Source organism: Rhinatrema bivittatum, chromosome 10, assembly GCF_901001135.1.
Source record: "Rhinatrema bivittatum chromosome 10, aRhiBiv1.1, whole genome shotgun sequence".
Classification (NCBI taxonomy): Eukaryota; Metazoa; Chordata; class Amphibia; order Gymnophiona; family Rhinatrematidae; genus Rhinatrema; species Rhinatrema bivittatum.
In genome coordinates, this window is record NC_042624.1 from 86,419,879 (window position 1) to 86,441,684 (window position 21,806).

A 21,806-nucleotide genomic window follows, 5' to 3' on the forward strand; every position below is an offset into this window, starting at 1 on the left:
ATGTTGCGATATTTATCGCATGCGTTATCGCGGGTGTTAGGGCTCTAACACCCACGATAACACCATTATGCATTTTGATAAATGACCCTGTTAGTTCTTTGGATAAATCATCTCTTTTGGAGAACATAGATCTTGTTATAGCAAAAATTTGTAGGGTAGTACAGATTATTCCATGGGACACAGTCATTTTGTTGGTTTTGCTGTCTAGTATTAAATGCAAAAGAAAATGCCCCCTTGATGAACCTTTGGAGTGCCTTCTGAACCCACACCACTATATAGCACAACACTTGTGCATTTTTTATTTTAATTTTATGTTTAATTTATTTAAAAGCATTTATATTCCACCAATCTGAAACTCTTGGTGGATTACATAGTTACATTCACAGTCTTAAGTTAACAAACACATCAATACAAACTAAAAACAATAACCATAATTCAGTCATAACACTTAAAATAGACAGAACCTAAAAAAAAATATTAATTTCAAAAGCTAATATATATATATATATATATATATATATATATATATATATATATATAAATGTGTTTTCAGCTTGTTGGGCACAAGATAGAATTAGCATGCATCTCAGTCTCAAATGTTTTCCCTCGGTGCAACTGAATTTTACCAATGGCACAAACCCTCACTATTTAACAGACAGCTGTGATTTGAATGCCATTAAACTTGAAACGAAAATTATTCCTTAAAAAGCGTCTTTGGTTCTTCTCTGTATCAATATATTCATTTACAGACTTGTGATCTGTTCAGGTGACCATGCCAAACACAGAAATGTTATTTGCAATGCACTATCAGCAAGGTTCTCAGTGTCCCCTTCCAGAATGCAAGTCCTTCCATATGTTCTGCTTGCATGTGATGCCACCTAGTGTTCCAGTGGAGAAAGAAGAGCTGCTGTAGGATTAATTAAAGGCTTAAAATATCTCACACGGAAAGGCTGGTACTGATGGGAAATTGTTAAAACCATTGTTGATGAACTGTAATTAAGAATGTGACTTGGCTCTGTAGCAGCTTTTAGTACAGCAAATGCGCTGTTTTAAACATTTTGGGGGATATTTATTAAAAGCTTTCTATTACAGAAAGCTAAATATTTTAGCAATCTCTTAAAGAGTTCTGATGGATTTACTGTTATCTTCCAGAATATCCACCTGATTTCTAGGCAGGACCAAGAATGTCTGTTTTCCCAGTATGATGGCAATGTATTATTATTGTTATTATATTTATTATTATTATCTATTGAATTTAATATCCTGCCTGTAAAGCAAATTATCCAGGAGGGTTACAATAAAGATAAAATCCAGTCAGTGTACATATAAACACAGACAGGCAGAAATAAGCAATAATTGACTACACAAGCCAAAAATACAGATACAAAGGCCGGAAATAATGATAGCTGAATCTACGACAAAAGTTGCTAATAGTCATAGGCCTGGCTGAAAACCATGTTGTGACTGCTTTCCAAAATGTCATGAGATTTAATTCTGCATGAATATCAAAGGTAAGGGTATACCAGAGAAAGGGAGCTTGGTAAGCGAAAGATGATTCTCCAGTGATATCTAGCCTATCTGAAGGAGGAGGAAGGTGTAGGAGACCCTTCTGAGACAAATGCAGGATGCAGGATGTGGAGTAAGGAACAAAACGTTTTGAAAGATACAGAGGGAAACCAGAGTGGAGTGCATGGAAAGTAAAACAGAGAATTACAAATTTGATTTACTAAGTGACAGGTAACCAGTGTTAACACTGGAAGATTGGGGCTGCATGATCAGATTTCATTAAGTCATAAATAATCTTGGCATCTGTATTCTACAACAACTGTAACCGCTTGAATTGGTATTGTGGAAGCCCAAGAAGAGGGAATTACAGTAGTCTGTCCTAGAGATGCCAAATCATGAGTTAATAATTTTAGATTGTGAGGCTCAAGAAATGGACACAGGCAGCGAACAGAACCAAGGTAAAGGAAAGACTTTTGAACAATGCTAGAAATGTGTAGTGTCTTAGAGAATTTCGAGTCGAGCTGGACGCCAAGAGCAGTGACAGCATTCTTAAGAGGGACTAGAAGTACTGTGACTGCAGCTGATAAATGAACTCTCTTTCGCTTTCTCTCTCTTTTTGCTATCAACAGTGTGTGGAGATGGTATCTGTAACCCCAATGAAGGATGTGGAATATGTCCTAATGACTGTGGCTCTTGCCCAGTACCTACTACAGTCAAAATTGCCATAGGACTACCCATTGCTTTGTTCTGTGGTGGGTTCATAGTCGCAGTGGTGGTATGTATACATTTCATAAGTGATCCCAGAGCTAGCTCTTCCAGGATCTGCTGGACTGAAGTTCAGAGTACACTCGATGTTTCCAGGCATTCAAACTAAGAGTAAAAACATAGGAAAACCAGATGCTCATAGTGAGACTTACACTCTACAATGTTATACTCTGCAGTCTCAGTCTACACACAAAAGTACAGGAATACAAAGTGCCTTCTTTGCACTGGCATTATAGGCTTCCTTCTAGTTATTTTTATCTGAATTTGATTACTGTGTAGTCTTAACTCATCATTATATGTTATGTATAAAAAGGCTGGAAAAGTCATTGTGATCTTTCTGGCACCATCATGTATTTATCAAGCTCGGTGACATCACAATGTGCTCTGGCTTCCATGTCGGCTGAGAGAGGTGAACATACAGCAAAACGTTTATGCATATATGGGGTTTTACTATAAAAGCTAAATCTGGTTTCGTCCTGGGATATTTCATAAGTACAACAATAGCTCCTGGGCAGGTATGAAAGGGCTTTGATGTGTGTCCCAGGTGCTGAAGCCTCTTGACCTTTGACCACACGCCTCATCATGCACCTGGGGCACACCTGAGAATCCTTTCAGGCGCATCCCAGTGTGGATAATTGTCTGTTTCAACAAGAGGCCACATGTTAATCCAAAAGATTGCATTTTATGAAAGGTGCCAGATGAGCCACTGAAAAATACTATTATAGAAGGAGCACCAAGCACTAAGATAAATTATTTTATACCAATAAACCTTGCAATTATGAAAAATAAATGACTGCACCTAGCAACCAAAGAAAAACAAGCATTTAAAGTATTTTTTTTTTGCTCTTATTGATTTTTTTTTATTCCTTTCTTCCTTACTTCTTTTCACTATGGAGTTAAAGTAATGTTACTAGTGTGCAAATTTTTTTGTTTGAGCAACAATTTTTTTAAACCAACAATTTTTGAGCGCCAGTATTAGGGTTGCATTTCTGTATACAGCACAAAAACAAGTTATGTGAGCGACCATGTAAAACTTGTGAGTGATGCTCCGAAATGTATGAGCAATCGCTCACGCGCTGAGCTTAGAGATAACTATGAACGTCACTGTTCCCACTAAGCTCACTTTAACTGGCGTTAGAAGGTCAGCTATTCATCACGTCAGTCGCCATTTCTCTACAACGGAAAACGCAGTCTTTTCCTGCAGGGTCCTATGATCAAGGTGGTGCCAGGCTGTAACTGCAAGTTTAGTATTGGCCCAGCAGCTTCCTCCAACTCAGTGGGAAACTGCCCTAACTGGGCTAAGGCACCTGAGCCTTTCTTCACAGCTCCCCACAGGTTTTCCCCACCCATTCAGCGCCGTGGCCAATCATTCTCCAAAGGCGACCTCTGAAACCTGGTGACGTGCACCCTTCAGCCCGTCAGTACCTCCCAGGGCCGCAAATGCTGCTTCCATGGTTTCTTCAGCCCTGACTGGCCCGAGGAGCATGAATTGGGGGTCCGGTGCTGCTGCTGCTGGGCTGTTAGCCTGACCCACTGAAGTCACAATTGAATATCTATTGCGTATCACAAATCACCTCACCTCAACTGAACTCAGTGTTTGAGGGACTATATTCTATTTTCCAAGGGATTTATAGTCCACCTTTTTGTACTTAAAAGTGAATTATATTAAGGTGCTTGTAGGTATTAAAATAATGAAAATCAGTAATGTGTTAGCGGGAGATCCCAGGAGTTCCTTTATAAAGTATTTTGTGAAAACAAAGAATGTCTCATTGAGGTGAGCAAACTTGGCAAGAACCCTGTAATAAGAAACTGTCAGCCCATCACTGAGGAATCTGCAATGAGCAGGTTTTAATTACAAACCTGATTAATAAGTAACTAGCAATGGCTCTGTATGAAAACACATTCTTTTTTTGCCTTTTTTGATTGTAGCAACATTTGAAAATAAAGGTATAAATTTATAGATGAATGCATTTTCCCTTTTTCTGTAATTTTTGTAGTGGTAACTTTAATAGGCATATAAAGACAAAAAAATTAGAAAACTAGACAACTAGACTGGCAAAATTCTAGATTACCTCAATCAATGTGATCTAAAATGTGAGGCCTTTCGCAAACAATATCTATAAACGTAGCTGATCAAACTTGAAGGGATGACAACTTTCAATATTATATTTCCTGGTCTAACATTAATACCATGTAAATTACCTAACGTATATTCAGAGATGATGGACAAACCAGTTAAAATGCAAAGTAGTACTTCTCTGATCTGCATAATCCCATCCCTTTAGAGCCAAGAATTGTATAGTGTGTGCAATGATCTTAGGTAGTGACACTAAAGAAACCAAAGACCTATTTCACAAGACTCTGGTCTATGCAATAACATACATAATAATACATTGATAATCTGACCTCTTAAATTTTATACATTGTTGATTATATAAGATCATAAGTGGAATAGAACGAGTAAATGTAAATTGGTTATTTACTCTTTCAAAATATACAAAGACTAGGGAACACTCCATGAAGTTAGTAAGTAGCACATTCAAAACAAATTGGAGAAAATTATTTTTCACTTAATGTGCAATTAAGCATTGGAATTCATTGCCAGAGGATGTGGAGCAGTTAGCCTAACTGGGTTTAAAAAAAGTTTGGACAAACTCCTGGAGGAGAAGTCAATAAACAGTTTTTAACAAAGTAGACTTAAGAAATTGCCACAACTTATTACTGCAGAATAGCAGCATGGGATCTATTTACTGTCTGGGATTTTGCCAGGTACTTGTGACCTGGATTGGCCAATGTTGGAAACAGGATACTGGGCTTAATGGATCCTTGGTCTAAACCAGTATGGCAAATTCTTCTGTTCTTATGAAGTCCAAGCCTCTGGAGCTTGTCCATAAGGATTAGTGGGGCATTGGCTGTGGCAGGCCATTAATGGCCTCCACGTTCCCCATTTTCTTACCATACATCTGATATTGAAAGGAGACTCCAGCATGGAGGACTGCTCAGGCTGAAATGGGAACTCGACCTGATGACGCTGAAAGCTTGCATGTGTGCCTCACTGTCTTGTCTTATTTACAGTGGTTTCAGTACCAAAAACAAAAGATGTTTTGGGATGAAAGCTGGCTTATCCAGGTTAAAGATCTGCCAGGTACGCTATACCTCCAGCTACAGAAAATTGGCTTGGAAATGCTAGAATTAAGGAAGCACTTGAAACTCACCGGCAAGATTTTCCTTTTTTTGCTTTTCTTTTCTTTTTGTCAGAGAATGGATTTCAGACTGGAGTCGGCAGTGTGATAAGTTTTCAAACAAGCAACAGCAGCCCAAAGCATTGTCCAGAATTAAAATCCAGCATTGTCCTGACCTGCTCCACAGTTACAGAGAACTTCATACAAACCGGCACATAGTATGTACTGCATGTTACTAAGCTCAAGGGCACTGGCCCATGGCTCTTTCCTTCCCTTTCCACCCTCCCCTCCCCCAGCATATTGAGAATTAAACTGAAGAATCACAATCTCCTTTCCTAAAACTCAACATTTGTGTTATGTGTAAACCATTTCAAAGTGGCGGAGGAGTTTGAGCAATTGGGTTGAAACCTAAGGAAACCAGGGCTCAAATCCCACGTCCCTCACTGACCTTGGGCAAGTCACCTTATCTCTCGTTGCCTCAGATAGCCACTTAAGTTGTAAGCTCTTTGAGGCAGGGACTTATTGTACCTGAAATCTACAATCAAAAAAAGGCTGTAAACTGCCTTGAGCATTATTTGGAAAGGCTGGCTAAAAATCCGAAATTAAATATGGTTTTAAAAAGATCAGGTTGTTTCACTTACATTTAATGTGGCTGACTGTCCCTCATCTTCAGATCTGGATCAAATAATGAAGTGCTGCCCCACGTCAGGTTTGATCTTCTGTCACTTTCTCCCTCCAGTTCTTAAATGCTCACTCTCCATCCCATCCCCCATCCCCCCCCCCCCCCTCTTCACTCTCACCCATCCGGCCTTCCTCGTTTGCTGGTTCTCACCCCCTGTTCTCCTTGCTCACCCCTCAGATTCCTTTTGCTCACTTCCAGCCTGCCTTGCTTACTCTCTCACCCCTACAGCACCACCCAACTCTCCTTGTTCACTCACCCCCTGAAGACCCCTTTCCCCCCTTTTGCTCCCCATATCACCTCTCAAGCTCCCCTTACGCTCGTCCCCCCCAGCCCCTTTGCCCGTTCTCCCCCAGTTCCTTATTCCTCCCCTAGACTCCATTTGCGTACTCTCCCCATTCTCTTACCCACCTTCCTCCTCCCCTCATTCCTGCTCTCCTGTGTAATCGTCCCTTCATCACGGTAGACCACCCTTCCACCAGCAGAAGGAGAGGAGTATCAGTGCTTTTTACCTGTTTACTCCACTGCCAGCTGCACCATGATGTTTGACTGCGTAGGTCTGGTCCTGCAGGACTACAGGGCCCCGCAAGACTCAGAATTCATGGTAAAGCCAGTAGAAGAGGAAGCAGACGGTCACAGATAAGGATCATACTGGTAAAGGGGCGGGGGAGTGTGTAGTGGTAGCGCAGCGTCTGCTCTGGCATACTCTGGATGTTTCAGTGTCGTCTAGCACCTCACTTTCCCCCTGTTCTCCAGCCTTGGGCCTGTTGATGCAGACCGTTCCCTTCCTGGAGCCCTTTCAGCTTTCTAGTCACAGGATAGGAAACGGATACCTTCTCATTCAGTGGAGGGTTTATTCATAACATAAAAGGTAACAGGATCTTGGCCTTCATTAGCTTGAACAAAACCATGTAAAGAGCCAGTTCACAGCACTCAGTCACTCCTGTCTGGGGCAGAATACTCCAGTAGCTTTCGCTTACATTTCACATGCTGCCAGCAGATCTCCCTCACCCCCGGGACCAAAGCACACTCTGCAGGCCTCAGGTTGCCGGGAACACTGGGATAGCCTAGGGATTCCCCAAGGGCCAAGGCGGAGCTGAGGTCCCGCTGGCTGAAATGCAAGTATACAAGTTTTCTTGGCTGTAAATAACAGACTTGTTTGCGGCCTCAAAGGCAGAGCGGAAGCCCTTTAACAGAGCCAGGTCTGGCTCTTCCCCCCCCCCCCCCTCCTTTCAAGCCTAAAACAAGAAAAATGAGACTTGAAGCATTGTTGAGAAGATGCGGGGAGCATAGGCCCCAAGCACTCAAAGTCAATGGCGTCCTTGGGTGGTTTGTTCTTGGATTGCCTCCTTTTTGTAAGATTGGTCGCAGATTGGGCAAGTGGGTGACGTCTTTTCTTCCCCCAATGGTCACGAGGGCGGGAGTTCCTCAGGGCTCCTGCCTTTCACCCCTATTATTTCATATTTATATGAGACCATTCATTTTAATATTGAACAAACTGGGCGCCATCAGCCATATTTTTTGCCGACAGCATCCAGTTCCGAGTTCCTATTGGGGAAAACATGGCTGAGGTAGTTATTTTTCTAAATTCCTGTTGGCAGATCTGTCTTGCTGGTTCCAGAAGAGCCATTTGGTCGTGAACAAGAAGAAGGCTGCGCTTTTGTATAAAGGGAATAATATGGATAAAGTATTAGGTTTCACCATCCAACCTGTTGTTAAGGGGCATGTTATTTCTATTTTTTCCAAGGTTAGGAGTTTGGCAGTTGTTTTGGATTCTAGCTTTTCTTTGGAGTTTTATTTGGGGCTAGCATTTATTTATTTATTTTGATTTATATTCTTCTGCCTTTCAGGCACTTCAAAGCAGATTACATTCAGGTACTGTAGGTATTTCCCTGTCCCCAGTGAGCTCACAGTCTAAGGGCCTCATTTAGTAACAGATCGCTACTCTAAGGCCGCGGTAGAAACAGTGCGGCAGTGCCGGGCGCACCCTCGTTCCCCACACGCACAGTTCTCTTCACCTACCGCTCGATACTCTCTTCAAATTGCATGCAAATGCAAGCCGCGTCTGCGAAGCGTTAGGCAAGCGTTAGGCCCGCGCAACCCATTTTACTGTATAGGCGCTAATACAGCGCCTATACAGTATCCTGGGTGCGCTGGTACCTGTCATTTCAAATGACATTTGAAATGACAGGTACCAGGAAGTGGATGGTTCCCCCCCTCCCGAAGCAAGGCGCAGGGCGAAAATTAAAACGGGAATAAAGTGTAAAAAATGGGGGTAAAACCAAAGGGAGTAAAGTGTAAAAAACCATGGACGACCTCCATATTAACATTGCAGCGTAAGTTGTTTATATATATGTATAAATACCTGTCGCTTTCCTGTCACTTTCCGAATCCCCCAGGTGTGCGGTCATCGAGGTGGCAGCGGCGGGAGCCGGCGGGCGGGTGGGTGCGCGTTGGATCGAGGCGGCGGCGGGAGCCGGCGGGCGGGTGGGCGCCCGTTCATCCAGGCGGTGGCGGCGGTGGGAGCCGGCGGGCGGGTGGGCGCCCGTTCATCCAGGCGGTGGCGGCGGTGGGAGCCGGCGGGCGGGTGGGCGAGCGTTCGATCCAGGCGGTGGTGGGAGCCGGCGGGCAGGTGGGCGCGCGTTGGATCGAGGCGGCGGCGGGAGCCGGCGGGCGGGTGGGCGCCCGTTCATCCAGGCGGTGGCGGCGGTGGGAGCCGGCGGGCGGGTGGGCGCCCGTTCATCCAGGCGGCAGCGGCGGCGGTGGGAGCTGGCGGGCGGGTGGGCGCGCGTTCGATCCAGGCGGCGGCGGGAGGGTGGGCGCGCGTTTATCCGGGAGCCGGCGGGCGGGTGGGCGGGCATTCATCCAGGCGGAGGGAGCCGGCGGCGAAAGCAGCCTCCGGCAGCCCCCGCCGTCAGTGAATGAATGCGCGCCTGTGCGACCCGTGCGATTTCGGTGCTCAAGGCGACGTCAAGCGTCATGACATCACACCTTGAGTGCGGCAAAATAGCGGGTTACAAAGGAGATAATCTGAGCGCGCGTCACAGTATCGGAGGGGAATAGCTAATTCCTTCATTATACAGCTAATTCGTTCATTTACATATCATATACATGCTGGGTGCGGAAAGGGTTATGCATCTGTTTTAAGAAGCGCTAAGGACGCGTGAAACTGGAGACTGTATCGCTGGATCGCCTTACGCGTCCGAATTGTGCGCTCACAGCAGGTTACAGACGGGAAATCTTCAACCGCAGTATCGATCTGTTACTAAACAATTGTCCCATAGACACAGAATGGGAGTAAATCAAGCTCAAAGTTTGTAGCTGAGGCACTGTTCCCTCTAAGCAGTGTGCATGTGTGTGTGCACAGAGGCCATGAACCCCATGCATACAGCAAAATGCAGGGGCCGATGTAATAAGACCCGAGCTGAAATCGGCGCTATTTTTCTGCACCTTTTTTTTTTTAGCGTGCGGGGCAAAAGCAGACACCTCCGCGGGATGTCATAAGGGTGCAAATGAGGCATGCAAATGAGGCATGCAAATGAGATGTGCGCAAAGAAACCACACAGAATTCCTAAAACACGTGACAATACCTGCATAAAAGCCTCGATGCAGAAAGTTGCGGGAAAACAGACACTAAAATAGGCACTCATGGAAAAATTTTGCAGACTCATTTCTAATGATTTCAAGTTATTACTATTCAACAAGAAATTGTTTCATCTCCTACCAGCCCTTTTATTCAAAAATAAATAGTTTCAGCTCCTACCGGCCCTTGTACTCCATTGCTGGTATTAGTGTGGTTGTGTGTCCGTGCAGCCTTTTCTTCGCCGGGCGCCCGAGACAGGAGTGACGATGGACGGACCGGAGAACTCCGGGGCCTATAGACAAGCACCGACAATGCCTGGAGCCACAGCGTTGCCGGGACCTGACTGGGACCGAAGCCACAAAAGTGGTAGGAGGGATCGCGATCAGCAAGCCCTGGGCGCCCAGAGGGGAAAAAGGCTGCACGGACACAGAACCTGGCATCAGAAAAATATTCAGGAAATGAAGGGAGTTTAAAGGAACTCAATAAAGCTGATGCCAGCAATGGAATAAAAGGGCCTCCAGACAGGCCCTTTTCCCTTAACTCCTACCCTGACCCAGGCACTAAGAAACCCGCACTAACCGAGCTCCCTGACTGCGTGGCTTCCTGCGTAGCCCATGACTAGGGAATTAACTCCTTCACATGCCATTTGCATGCACTCGCACAAAACCTGCTGCAGGTTTTTGTGTGTGTTTTTTCCAGCTAAAAGCGTTATTACAAATGCACGTAAGATAAGCATGAAAAAACACACACAATTACCCCCGCAAAAACCCACAGCACGTTTTTCGCAGCTTATTACATCGGCCCCATGGTGCGCACAAGTAATCCCAATATTATTTTCATTATACTGGCTCGTAGTGCACAAATTTGAACCTGGTTTATGAAATGTTGCTCAAAATGAACATGCGGTTTTGAAAAACTTGAAGAAATATTGATCTGAGGTAATGGAGAGTAGTGAGAAGGAGCAGCAGTGGGATTTGAATCCTGGGACATAGCCCCTCACTTTAACCACTAGGCTGTATCCATTTTTGGCTTTTCAAGCTGGACGTTGGTGGGTACTGTATATGCCCTTGTAATTTCAGTTTTGCAGTACTGCAATGTGAGGTTGCTGGGTAGGCTAATCCATAAACTTGAGCTATTATAAAACGTGACCGTATAACTGATTATGGAAAGTCTACATTTGAGAGAGTCTCTCCTCTGCTTCCAGCACCTCATTGGCTACCTAATTTTTAAGAGAGAGCTAAATTTAAGCTGCTGGCCATCTAGTTTCAATCAATGAGGGGGCAATGGTCCTAAATATTTATGGGATAAGCTTATGCGCTCTAGACCAGGAGGGGGCGTTAAGCTTATCACAGAGATGTTTTTTAATGGCAGCATTGGCCCCGAAGTTATTTAAAGTTTTAGATTTTTAATTTTATGTTTAATGTTATTTTTATTCTTATTTATTTACCTTATTTATTTAATTTATACTCTGATGATGTTTATTTAATATAATTTGTATTTTGCTGTTATTTTGAATTATGAATATTATGTTATAAACTACTTTTATTATATTTTTACAGTATATAAATCTATTAAATAAATAAAATAAATTCAGTAGCAAAATATATTTCTGTTACCCTGGAGCTAAAATTCCAAGTGGAGAGTTTGACTAACAGGAAGAACTGCAATTACCCCAAGGGTAAATTTTCAGGCAGATACACAACTCCAAATAGTCATTCTAAAAAGATGTATCACATGCACTGAGGACAGAAATTCATTCACAGTATTCAAAGAAATGCAATATATTCCCAGAGTTTAGTGTGTCTGTTCACCCTTCTATTTTAGTTGTTAATTATTCCTATTAACTTTGCAGTGATGGAAGGATAGTAGCAATAAAACAAATACATAAGAAAAACTTTGTTCTCTCAAAAACCATCAGGAAGGAAGTGCAGCAAGTTAGGTAAGTGTGCTCCACATCATCCCAAAATGCCTTAGAATGTTTGAGTGCTTCTGAGTAATAGTAACATTCCTTGCTAAGCTGCCAAATGAACAGCTAAGCATACCAGCTTTGGTCATCCTTGTTGGTTTCATACACTTTACCAATCGCTTCTTGTACAAATGACCTTCTTCACTGGAAGGGTGGTGGATGTAGGGACTGCTCTCCCAGTGGAGGTGGTGGAGCAGGACACTGGGGTCTTGGCCAATGCCCGGGTCTGATGCTGGGGCTTTTGTCGAAACCCAAGCAAAGGCTCAGGCCTGAAAGATTTTGCCGGAGTAGGGAAATTTCCTGACCCCCATTTATCTTCTCCTTCGGGGACTTGATGTCATGACCAGGCCAAGGCCTGTTGTTGGGGCTCGGCCTGGAGGCCCAGTCCTGCTGCCTGGACCTTGGTCCAAGTGCAGGCCCAATGCTGGGGTCTCGGGTTAGGCCCAGGCCCAAGCCTGGAGCCCAGGTCTTGGAAGTCCTCATGCGATATCTTCTGTCTTCTTTCTTCTTATTTGAAATAATAGCTCATCCTCCCCATCAGAGGGTGCCATTTTGAAGTGCCATAGTTCAATTAGCTACTGTACATTAAAATGGCACCCTCTGCTGAGGATGATGCACGTGTGTTAATTAACTCCGGCATGTCCTGAGCGGACGCCATTGTTTCAAGTAAGAAGAAAGAAGAAGACATTGCAAGGATCTCTAAGGCCTCGGCTGAGGCCCCAGCATCGATGCATCCAGTTGGTCCCCAGTATTGGGTCTGAGCTTGAGTCAAGGTAAAGTGTCAGGACCAGGCCTCTGGACCAGGCCCTGGCCTAGGCTGAGACCTAGGCATTGGGATGGGCCTCGGTCGAGCCTCAGCATCGGGACCAGGCCTCCAAGCTTAGGCCTTGTGTATGGTATAGACCGACCTGCCTAGGCCTATGCAAGGCCAAGGCTTCGGCTTGGGCCTAAGTCTTGTCTGCGGTCCCCCCCAGACTGGATAAGTGGGAGCCAGGGAGGATCCTGGCCTCAGAATTTTTCCAGATAGGAAGGATGGGTGTTGGGCATTGGAGGCCTCGGGATGTCTTGCTTCTTTTTTTTCTGGTTTTTTTTTTAATGCTTTTTTTTTTTTTAATTAAAGAAACAAAATAAACATTAAACAAAACAAAATTCATGGGGAAACCCCCTCCAAAAATGAAAATTCTTTATCCCTGCACAATGCCAGTCTCCCAATATGAGCTGGATGGATCCCTGTAGATCTTGCAGCTCATATCTTAACACTTGCCACATATAGTAGAGGAAACTGATGTGATGTAAAGCCCTGCTCCATTTGCCAGTGATAGGGAATCTTGGGGTGGGGGTGGGGGGCATCAGATCAGGACAGGATGGAGAGGAGGGGAGGCCAGGAAGTACTGGAGATTGGGGATTCGGGAAGTGTGGGGCAGAGTGTAATACTGAGGAATAGGTGCAGAGAGAGAGAAATCCTTTCCTGGCCCCACTAGAATCAAGGACAATCAGGAACAGGAGGTTGACAAAGTCACGGATCCCAAATTGGGTACAGATCCCAAAAATCAGAGACGTTTGGAAACCGTACCCTGTGGTCATATGAGCTCAACTGTTGACTGCAGAATAGCAGTATGTTTAGAATAACCATGTGGCCGGAGAAACTGGGACCTTAATCTGGAGAGCCAGAGACTCTGAGTCAGTTCTGGAGAATTCCCAGTTTCAAGAGCCTGGCAGTGCTCTTAGAGCAACAGAGTCCTGTGAACCACCTGCTGTGCATCACTACTTAGGAGAAGCAATAAAAAAAGTGAGGAGGAGGAGTCTGATATGTCTTCCAGAAACTGGGTCCCTCTGCAGCTCTCTGATATTGTTTTCAGGAAGGCTAGGTTAACAAAACAAGAGCTGCCTGGAGCCACCTGGTCCACATCGGTGACTACAGGACTTTTGAGGCCAGTGATAGACAGCATGCTAACATGCAATGACTGTCGTCCGAGGCATGTGTGGTGGACCCTGGGGTAAGGGGTGAGGTATGTGTGTTCAAGACATTTGCTTTAAAATAGTGGCAGTACTTGGTAAATTGTGCTTTGAATTAGTAAAGAAAATATTTTGCAGCTCTGATTCAAATTTTGCTTTTTTTCCCCCCCAGAAATCTGGATCATCCTAATATATGTAAATTCATTGGCGGATCCATTAATGTGATGTATGTTTCCATAGTGACAGAATATTGCCCAAAAGGAAGCCTGGCCGATGTTCTTTTAAACAACGATATCCCCTTGAATTGGGGATTTAGGTGAATTGTTTTGCATGCAGTTTCATGCCTATGCTACTACAAAGGGGGAGTTGTAATAAATAAGGTGACTTTAAAATGTTTTGATGCTGTACTAAAATTCCCCATATTTATTGTCTCCCCCTCGTATTTAAAAGAATCTTCTTTTCCCAACTCACTTTGCTTAGAAGGCAATAATGACGATGACTTTCAATACAAAAACAGAGCCACTCCTTGTTCAGCCTCACTGACCAAACACTCGATCTGGAAACACTCGATCTGGAAATGACTTCCCCGCGTGTATTGTTACATGATCACATCTCGGACTTTTTGGTCAAAATCAAATGGAAAGTCTGAGTCATTAGTTGAAGCCAAAGTCTCTTCTTGATCATTTGGCTGAGAAGGAGAAATCTGAGGCATAAAGCTGCTTGGATTCTGACTAAATGGGGAGGGGGTCAAACTCCCATACAAAAAAACCCCAAAATACACTTAAGTAACTACTGGAGGTCATTTATTGGATTGGACTGTGTTAGGCCTATCAGAACCTGATCAAGATGTATGTTCTGTATGAGAAGTGTAGCTATGTACTTTGGTCCATCCCCCTTGGGGGGATCTTTGTGGTAATGTAAAGGTGCTCGCCTACAATCACTAGAGGGAGTGGTTTTGCGGTGGGAGAGTCAGCATGCTTGCTGGCCTGCGCCCTGTGAGGAGATGGAGGGGGAGACACTGCCTTCCCTCTCCAGGTGGAGAAAGGAGCCTGGAGAGGGAAGGCAGTCCTATTTTGGTGAATAAAGCTGCATCCATCCCAGGCAATGGAATCAGAGGAGCAGGCCAGGGAGAGTCTGTATAAGCAACGGAATTTCCCTAAATAGCTTTTAAGAAAGTCTTGGGAGCTCTAAGCTCTGCATTTGTATATGTGTTTCTTCAAGTGAATGCAATTCCTGATTTTTATATCGTTTTGTGGATGTGGAACTTTTCTTACCTGCCATCCTTTTTGCCACAGTAAAGTTTTCCTTTGCTGGAACAACATTTCTTGGTGTGAGCACTGTTGGTGGAGTGTTGTGTCATACATCTCCTTGAGTTTTGAAGCCAGAGGCTCCCTCCCCCCCTCCCCACAACTGGAAGAACTCCTGGGACTCTGCAGTAAGTTTACAAGTACTCAGCAGTGCCCGAAGATGGCCCCTTCTTCAGGAAATAGGGAGGACCCTGACTAGAAAGCTACAGTTGTCTTGATCATCCAGTGAAGTTTTCTGTGCAGTTAAGAGCTCATCTCTGAAACTCACTTTCATGGGAGGAGACCACTGCCCCTTCCCATCCATCAATAGGTAAAGTTTCAGCTTTCTATCATGTATTTTAATGTGAAGCACTTTGGGCAGGGTGCCATATAAAAGTCAAAATTATTCTTATTATTGTGATCTAAAGTCTGTGAACTTCTCGAGCTGCATTTTTCTCTGCTGCTGTAAAATTTTATATATTTGGGTCTAGTCTGCCTTGAGGATATTTACTCCTGAGCCTGTCTCCCAATTTAACAGAATTAAGGTCTGTGTGTTGATTTTTCAGTATCTTCTTCCATTCTCAAGTCCCTCAGGTGTTGGTTTCATTCTTAAAACATTTTCTCTTCACCACCATGAGGCTATAAAATACTATAAAATGACCAATTAGTCAATCTCCTTTTTTTTCAAGGCTATCGTTTGCAACAGACATAGCACGGGGAATGGCTTATTTACATCAGCATAAAATCTTCCACGGGAGATTAACATCAAGAAATTGCGTCATTGATGATCGATGGGTCTGCAAAATCTCTGGTAAGAGCTTCTGCCTATTTATAAGAAAACCTGAGTCCCACCCAGGAGCTTGTCCAACAGCCACCCAGATCTTTCAGTCCTGCGGTCAAAAGGCCATGTCTCAAAACATCAAAGTGTGCAAAGTTAATTGTTTATTTTTTATTTGCCAAAATCTGTATGTACTCTTGTAACCCGCTTAGCATGTAAGATAAGCAGGCTATAAATGTATAAATAACTAATACGGGTCCTGCTGCTTTGGGGGCTCAGCTTTCTCTGATCGGAGCCAATTAGTACCAAAGTAGCATTCATGTAGCCCAGTGGAATGGTGTCTCAGCTAGGCTAAGTTGCTTCCCTGTGCACGCTTGGGACGTATATGAAATGTAAACAAAGGAAGTGTGAAACCCCTGATATATCATACTGGTACACACCCTTTGGAAAGTAAAGTGACCATTTCCTTCCAGTTTCAAGCTACCATCGTGAAATGACTGTAACTGTTGATTTTCTACCTGGCGCAGTTACTAGCCTTTATGCTTTTTATGGCTGTTGTTTTAAATGTTTTTAAACGTGCATCGTGCAAAACATCCCCCTCCAACCGTACCACTATTGTATAGAGGGCAAAATCATAAAAAAGGTAATTTTCTTCTGCTCCAAAAAGCGGGGAAAAAATAATTAAATAAATGTAAGGTTTTCTTGGGGGGGAGATTTGTTTTCTCTGTGCTGCACTCACACTTGCCCTTTATCATCTGCGGGCCAGCATGGGCTCCCTGAAAGGCCCAGTACGGGGCAGGTTATGCTATCAAGGAATTGATGTCATATGCTAACCCACAAGTTATGGAGAAGATTTCATGTTATCCTCCAAAACAGTATGTGGCTCTGTATTTTACCTCTAGCCCATTGAGAGAAAGGATCTTTCTAGATCACGCTCAATACTCGAGATGTGCTGTCATAGTTAAATGAAATGGGAAAAACTTTTAAGTTATTTCCAACCTGAAAAAAACAAACAAACAAACACATAAACCCTACAATTTCTTGTTTCATTTTATTTTGTCATTTTAGTAAGTGCTAAAATTATTTAGTGCACGGTAAAATATTTTAGGAAATGTTAACTCATTTAGTGTGCATTAAATGGTTTTAGCTTGCATTAAAACAATAAAATGAAACAAAATGCAACATAACTAAATTATTAGAAAACCAAATGAAAAATAAAATAAAATGTACTTTCTTTTCTACAACCTTACTCAATACTTAGGATCAATTATTGCTTTAAGCGAATTGTTCCAAAAGTATGTGAGGTGAGATCTTTGGAGGTGATTATTGACGAGGACCTATCAATGGAAAAGCAAGTAGCTAGTTTGCTATGTCAGACATATGGGAAATTGAAAATAGTTCGACAGTTACATCCATATTCAGATTTTCAGGCAGTGAAAGCAATGACATATGCATTCATTTTACCATGCATAGATTACTGCAATATTTTGTATTTGGGTTTATTTGGAAAGTCAATACTTAAACTTCAAATAATCCAGAGAATACTGCTACACATATATTGTTACAGGATGCACTAGAAAAATCTCAGCCAGTCCTCTCTTACTTCAACTCCATTGGTTACCGTATCCTTTTGTTGGAAATGTAAATGTTTGATTTTAGCATTTAAAGCTTTCCGTGGAATTGGTTCTATAAATCTGAGAAAACGATTTAAAAGGCATGAGACAAGTAGGTGTTTACATTCAAAAAAGAACTAAAAACTTGGCTGTTAACCAAAGCACCCTATGACTCTTTGATACATCTTCCCTCCCTGTCGACCCATATAAACATGCAGACCCAATCCAAAACACGTAATTTAACCTGTACAATTTACAACCAAGCTATGTTTATAACGAATAAGATAAATATGTTAACAAGCGTATGAATTTTTGAACACTCTGTTAAACATCGAAACTTTGTAAACCGATGTGATGGCGAAACCAAACGATGGTATATAAAACTCGATAAATAAATAAATAAAATAAATAAATAAAAGGAAAATTTTTGTTATAAATTCTTCCAGCAAAATGTTTCCGACAACTAAGATTGTCGAAAAGATCCTCTGAAGGTAGTGCTCCTGCACTCTGGAATGATCTCCCCATTGAATTAAGGGAGAAAATAAATTTTTAAAAATTTAGAAGAAAATTGAAATATCTCAATCCGTTAACATCTAATGTACCTATCATTAAGTAGGATGGAGTATTGAGATCTGTGGGCGGCAGTGAGCAGTTTGTGTTTGTAAAAGAACATTTTAAAGTTATTTTATTATAATTTGTATTTAGATTTTAACAAGAATGTGTTTTAATTTGTTTTGTGGAGTGAAGGCAACTGTGAAGGCAACTATGCTATACCTCGGTATATAAAAAATGCTAAATAAATAAATGCTGTACATTGCTTTGAGCGATTTTTAATCAGTGAAGCAATACAAAAATATAAATAAATAAATGCCCATGTGGAATCCAACACTGCCATGAATCAGTTAATTTCTGTAGTACAGAACATGCTGTAAGCACGCAGGGGTAATATGCAATCATTTTAGAAGATCATTTGATTGCTAAGAACACTGTTTTCCAATAATATTTTACAGATTACGGCCTGTTAGTGTATAGAAGTGATGATTTTGAGGAATTCACTCACAAGCTGAATAAAAAGCAGACTCACATCTACCGCCCTCCTGAGGAAATTCTGGGTAACAGCAGGGGCAGTACTACAGCCGGTGATGTCTACAGGTAACAAGATAAGATAACGCTGAATGCTCTTGCGATGGTCTCCTGGTCTTAGCTCCTTGGCGCCTTTCTTACAAGCTTTTAATTATTTCTGGTCATATTTCACTTTTCCCTAGTTTGCCCCCTGCCCCTTGAAATCTTCATTGGATGCCCTCCTTTTTGCCAGGATGGGCGGATAAGAGAATTCTCCTAGGAGGCTAAACTCATTAAGATTATGCCATTCATTTCCTGGCAAGATGTCCTCTTGTGCACAATACATTCCCGTCCTATCTCAGTCTTGATGCACTTGCATGTTGCAGTAATTACTGTAGTTATATTGCAGTTTACCTAACTGTAGGTAAGTAAAACAAACTCTTGTATAGAAAAAAGGGCAACATCTGGAAAGCTCTGTACACTAATGCCTATAGTGTGGGAAATAAAGTCCCAGGTCTAGAGGCAGTCATGGAAGCAGCTGACTTGGGTGTAGGGACTGTTATGAAGATGTGGTACACAGAAAACCATTACTGGGCTGTAACCTATTCAGGAAGGGAAAAGGGAGAAGTGGACCTATATGTAAAAAAAAAACCACCCCAGAATATTAAAGCAACAGAATTGCAGGACTTATGAGGTGAAGCCAGCTACTCCCCGCACTCAAAACGCGGGGAGTAGCTGGCTTGTTACGGCGGTTACTACCCCAAACCAAATGTGCCTGATACTTCACTTTCCATGCATATCCAGCATGGTTCTCTGCTGCATCGGCATGGGAGAAAGACTGATACATCACGCATTTCCAGCATAGCTCTCTGCTTCAACGGCAGGGGAAAAAAAAAATTAACAAACAAACAAACAACAAACAACGGCAGGGGGAAAAATAAAACAAAAACAAAAAACTGATGCTTCACGCATATCCTGCATAGCTTCAACAACAGGGGTGAAGAAAAAAAGGATTCGCAATCACAAAGCGAGGAGTAGCTGGCTTGTTACGGCGGTTACTACCCCAAACCAAATGTGCCTGATACTTCACTTTCAATGCATATCCAGCATGGCTCTCTGCTTCTACAGCAGGGGAGAAGTAAAAAAAAACAAAACCCAACAAGAGCTGTACAACATAGTCTAGGTAAAACAAATAAGCATGGGTGTAGCTTGCTTATCGCGGCAGTTACTGCCCCTACTACCCCTAACTAATCAAGCTAGATATTTCACTTGCATGCAGCTCCATCACTGCTCTCTACATTAATGGTGGGGGTGGAAGGGGAATTGAACAAGGAGCTAAGAGTAACAGATAAGAATGAGAGAAAAAATGTGTGAGGCTTGCTGGGCAGACTGGATGGGCCATTCGGTCTTCTTCTGCCATCATTTCTATGTTTCTATGTTTCTATGTTTCTATGAGGAGGCACTGTGGATTAATCTGTAATGGAACATCTGTTTATATTGGTGTAATATACAGACAGAAGAAATAGATTCAGATTTAATGGAGGATATTCACAAACTTGCTATCAAAGGGGAAGTGATATTGCTAGGGGATTTCAATCTGCCAGATATTGATGTGGACATCCTGGCTGCAGTATCCTCCAGAGGAAAAGAGATACTGGATTCTCTGCAGAGAAAACTGTTCCATCAACTGGTTATGGAACTCACATGGGAGGAGGCAGTACTGGACCTGGTTCTTAATATTCTGGTTAGGGCTGCCAACTGGCTCCAGATTTTCAGGGCAAGTTGATACAGTCTTGATTTTTCCACTCTGCCTGCATAGACTTGGAGTCTTGTTTTTTTTAGGGAAATCAATAGGGACAGCAAAACTGCAAGCCCATGTAGGCAGTGGAATAAACCCAGAACTGATTGACCAGTTGGTCGATCATCCCTACTTCTGGTATAAATCACCTTATGCTGTAGAACAATACACAGAATTATAAAACACGAGAATTTGTTTGCAGGTTTATCATCTGTGGAACATTGAAAAACTGATAGGAAGGACCATGCATCCATCTGAACAGCTAAATAGTTTCTATGACATGACTAAAGGCAACAACACAACACATGAGGTATCAATGCACCTAACATATGACAAGGTGACATTATCTGTGCTCAGTGCTACCACAGTCCAGTTAAAACAAATTATAGCTGAAACAAAACTCAAACTGAAGCAGCTGAACAAGGTGGTAAGGATTATTCAAACAGTTTGAAGAACTTGATATTATGATAAAGGTTATGGGGAGCAGTACTGTACACCAAACACACATGCGAGCGGATTTTAAAAGCCCTGCTCGCGTAAATCCGCCTGGATTTACGCGAGCAGGGCCTTGCGCGCCGGCGCGCCTATTTTCCATAGGCCGCCGGCGCGCGCAGAGCCCCGGGACGCGCGTAGGTCCCGGGGTTTTTCGAAGGGGGCGTGTCGGGGGCGGGGCTGAACGACGCGACATTTTGGGGGCGGGACGTGGCGTTTCGGGGGCGGGCCCGGGTGCGTGGTTTCAGGCCGGGGCGTTCCGGGGGCGTGGCCGCGCCCTCCGGACCGCCCCCGGGTCGGGTCTCGGCGCGCCAGCAGCCCACTGGCACGCGTGGATTTACATCTTCCTCCGGGAGGCATAAATCCGTGGATAAAGGTAGTGGGGGGTTTAGATAGGGCCGGGGGGGTGGGTTAGGTAGGGGAAGGGAGGGGATGGTGAGGGGAGGGCGAAAGAGAGTTCCCTCCGAGGCCGCTCCGATTTCGGAGCGGCCTCGGAGGGAACGGAGACAGGCTGTGCGGCTCGGCGCGTGCCGGCTGCCCAAAATCGGCAGCCTTGCGCGCGCCGATCCAGGATTTTAGAAGATACGCATGTATCTTATAAAATCCAGCGTACTTTTGTTTGCGCCTGGTGCGCGAACAAAAGTACGCGAACGCGCTTTTTAAAAAAATCTACCCCATGTTGTCTATACATACCAGTATCATCTAAGATAAATTTACTCCTAAATCATGACAAGGTAAAGCAACCATATTCACTTTTAAAGCAAAACTGCGACAAAGCCTTAGGTACAAATTCCTTAGAACTGACTTAGAAAACAAAGCAGAAGCCGATCCAAGATGGCTAGTAGTGATAGACACGAAGAGATGGATCGGTAAAAAGGACTTTTATTGAATCTTGCCCAACTCTGGCCGAGTTTCACTCTTCTAGGAGCTGCCTCAGGGGCTTATCAGCCACATCTGTTGGCTCGTCCACGAGCACACTATTTTTTTAAAAATTACAAGGTATTGAAAGTTGAATCTTTTCATACATTGGAACTATGTATGAGAAGTAATTACTACATTCCACACTGCAGTATGGTTTCAACCAATGAGTATATTTCTCATACATAGTTCCAATGTATGAAAAGATTCAACTTTCAATAC

At 43.3% G+C, this 21,806-nt stretch overlaps 1 protein-coding gene across 1 annotated transcript in view; it reads left to right on the plus strand.

The window, feature by feature from the left end:
* LOC115099808 (atrial natriuretic peptide receptor 1-like) overlaps positions 1-21,806 on the plus strand; it is a 73,271-nt gene that overhangs the window by 21,718 nt on the left and 29,747 nt on the right. Inside the window, exons 7-9 of the mRNA XM_029617657.1 lie at positions 2,136-2,281; positions 5,347-5,488; positions 18,325-18,466. Of these exons, the coding sequence (XP_029473517.1) occupies positions 2,136-2,281; positions 5,347-5,488; positions 18,325-18,466 (430 nt within the window). The remainder of the gene's footprint in view (positions 1-2,135; positions 2,282-5,346; positions 5,489-18,324; positions 18,467-21,806) is intronic.